Below are 3,061 nucleotides of genomic sequence, written 5' to 3' on the forward strand. Positions count from 1 at the left end.
GAATATCTTCGAGTTGTGGACAAAACAAGACATTTGGGGACGTCATCTTGGGCGTTTGGGGAAACACTGATCTAAATTTTCCACCATTTTCTGACATTTTATATATATATATATAGACCAAAACAACTTATCCAGAAAATAATCAACAATGAAATGAATCCTTAGTTGCAGCCCTAATATTTACTCACAGATTATCATTCTAGGTTAGTTACGGTCTCTGAGATAGATATTAATATTCACGGGGTATTATCTGTTTTCATCCCCATCACACACTCCACTGAGGGTCTGACTTGTTCCCCCAGTGACGAGCTTTAACCCTTGTGTTGTCCTCGGGTCAAATTTGACCGATTTACAAAAACTTTCTATATCAGAAAAGAAACGTTGAAAAAAGTGACAAATGTTGAAAAAAAAAAATCTTTTTTTAAACACTGAAAAAGTGACCCAAAAAATCAGAAAAAGTGACAAAAAACATCAAAAACACTGTAAGAAGTGACAAAGAAATTGTTAAAAAATTTACTAAAACACAATTAAAAAAAAAATGACAAAAAAATAGGAATAAAATTGACAAACACATTGAAAAAGTGTAGAAAAAGAACAGCAAAAGGTTGAAATTTCAACCCAGAAAAACACAAAGTTGCAGGTCAACGGGAAGACAACACAAGGGTTAAAGCTGCAACGTTACCTTAGATACTCTAACCTAGAAACCTAATAAATAGGAAAAATAAAAAAACTGACAAAATTCAAACTTATAATTCAAATGTGTGTATTTAATGTAACATACAAGAGCCATATGTTACACTGACGCTGCTATAGAAACGTCTGATGTGCACTGCACACACTCCATACATGTTACTGAAGCACACTTCATCCCTGGACATCACATTAAAGCCTGCGTCTCCTCTCCATCCTCTCGTCTTTTAGGTTTAGTTTCTTCTCTCGTGACAAGCAGCGTAACTTGCACCGCAGTGAGCCGTTTGACTCCGGCTCGTGGACGGGGAAGGAGGACGTGTACACGGAACAAGCCCAGGAGGCGTTACAGCACTTGTAGAGTCGCCGGACTGGAAACAAAACTCCAAAAAACTCTTAACTCTCCACGTCCATCACTCGAGGTCCCGGATCCTGAAGTGTTCGATCGCACACCAAAACCCCCTACCGGTGACTCACACTGCACCTGAACATATCTGGGGCTTGAGGTGAGACAGACGAGAGGGATTCACCTAGAATGAGGCTCCAGCTTGATTAGAAGTGTATTTAATCCCCTGAGAATACTATATAATATACAAACTGTGTATCTCATTGAGCGATGGCGTATACTAAGACTTTAAAAATGCTAGAACATGTGTTGGTGCCCGAAGGGTTTGACGGAATCACACGCGCTTCACGTGATCTGGAGAGAGGGTAAACTCAAGTTGTAGGATTGAAAGTAGAAAGTGGTTGAATGATGTGTTGAGTGGGTGAAAAGGACGACGCAGATGAAACCTCTGAGCATCAAAGTGGGCTGCAAAGCTCCATCTAAAAAATCACACGACATGAAAATGTCGGGTTTTAGCATATATTACGAGCAGCGTAGAATACAGAAAACGCACAATTACTGCAGTTTTCTTAAAAACTAAAGCAATGTGTCCCATTAATTTATTTAAAAAGTCTTTTCCTTGTTCATATGAGCAGCTCGTAGGTCCATCACCAGCGCTGTCAGCAAATTCAAACTATGCATCTCTCCAAATCTAAAGAGTTTGGGGCTTTGTGTACAAAATGTTGCATAATCTCACAATTTTAAAAAGATGTGTACATAAATATTTTACAAATGGTTTTATTCACATTTTGAAGTAATAGTAACTCAAACTTTGACTTAATTTTGAGTTACCCAACAAATCACACTCCATCTGTTAGTTAGTCTGGGTTATTGCGTGACTTTTGTGTTTTAAAGGGTTAGTTCGGAATCACCAAAGTCACACAATAAGACAGACTAACTAACCGATCAAGGCAGCGGCAACTCAAATATTCTTTGAGGGAAAATTAGTGTTTTTGACAAAAGAGTCTGGTGGCTTTGACAAGAGCCTAGCGGCATTAGATCCCCGTCATAAAGTGCTGAAAATATTCTAAGTTTAGAATACACTTAAAGAGATATAGATGAAAAAGGATTGTACATGTTGACTTCTGCGCTCATGCATCATTTACAAGGCCAAAAAATACAAACACAGTGTCAAAGCTATGTTGTAGTAAAGTAAAAGGACAATATGTAAAATCATGAAGTTACATAGAAAGTAATATTGAAATATTCCTCAGATTGTGTTCAGGAGTCGGCTGAGAAGTTAGACATGACAGAAAGTTGATAAAACTGAACTGTGGTTTCCATTTTTATTGTTAAAAATGCTAATCTGTGGTTGCTGCTTCTGCTTCATGAGAGCTTACCTTCACACTTAACACTGAGAGACGTCTTCCACCCTAAATGAATGTAAAATGACAGGAACACTATAACGGGTATCAAAGCAGCTTCCCCTGTTTTACATTGTTCACAGAGTGATAATGAGACAGAATCATATTCTAGATTATATCTAAAAGTCAAAGGCACTACATATCGACATGAAAAGGGAAATCTGGTCAACGTGTCCAAACACTCCGGTTCTGCAGCTCATTATGTGAGTCAGTGTTGATCACCTTCCCCTGTGTGTTTTCCTGATTAAAGTGGATATTTAAAAGATTTATTGAATGGATCAATGCTTTATTAAATGAGCTGACTTTTATTCAAACATGTCTCATGTCTCAATAATTAAATTTGGCTTTGTATATAGTACTACAATGTCTTCCTCTGATGTAGACGTGGCCTAGACTGGGTAAAACCAGCACAATCTGACGCCGATTTGATTTTGTCCTGCAGCTCAGGCTGGAAATCTGCACATTTATCTCATAGACAGTTAAAGAAATGGACCAACAGATCCCGCTGCTCTGGACGGAGACCAGTGAAGGATATGAGAAGCTGTTAGTGTGCAGTCTCCAACTGAGCTTGAAGACGTAGATGTGACGAGTCTGTAAGCTGTAAGTCTTCTGGTAGCTGTGCAAG

General features: G+C 38.5%; 1 protein-coding gene across 5 annotated transcripts in view; it reads left to right on the forward strand.

Moving 5' to 3' along the window:
- Positions 1-1,467, forward strand: part of rilpl1 (Rab interacting lysosomal protein-like 1) — a 17,945-nt gene extending 16,478 nt beyond the window's left edge. For all 5 annotated transcript variants that reach the window (XM_032539175.1, XM_032539174.1, XM_032539177.1 and 2 more), the window contains one exon: positions 922-1,467. In XM_032539175.1, the coding sequence (XP_032395066.1) occupies positions 922-927 (6 nt within the window). In that variant the 3' untranslated portion in view covers positions 928-1,467. The remainder of the gene's footprint in view (positions 1-921) is intronic.
- Positions 1,468-3,061: the final 1,594 nt, after the last annotated feature.

The sequence above is a fragment of the Etheostoma spectabile genome, chromosome 16 (assembly GCF_008692095.1).
Source record: "Etheostoma spectabile isolate EspeVRDwgs_2016 chromosome 16, UIUC_Espe_1.0, whole genome shotgun sequence".
Lineage (NCBI taxonomy): Eukaryota > Metazoa > Chordata > Actinopteri > Perciformes > Percidae > Etheostoma > Etheostoma spectabile.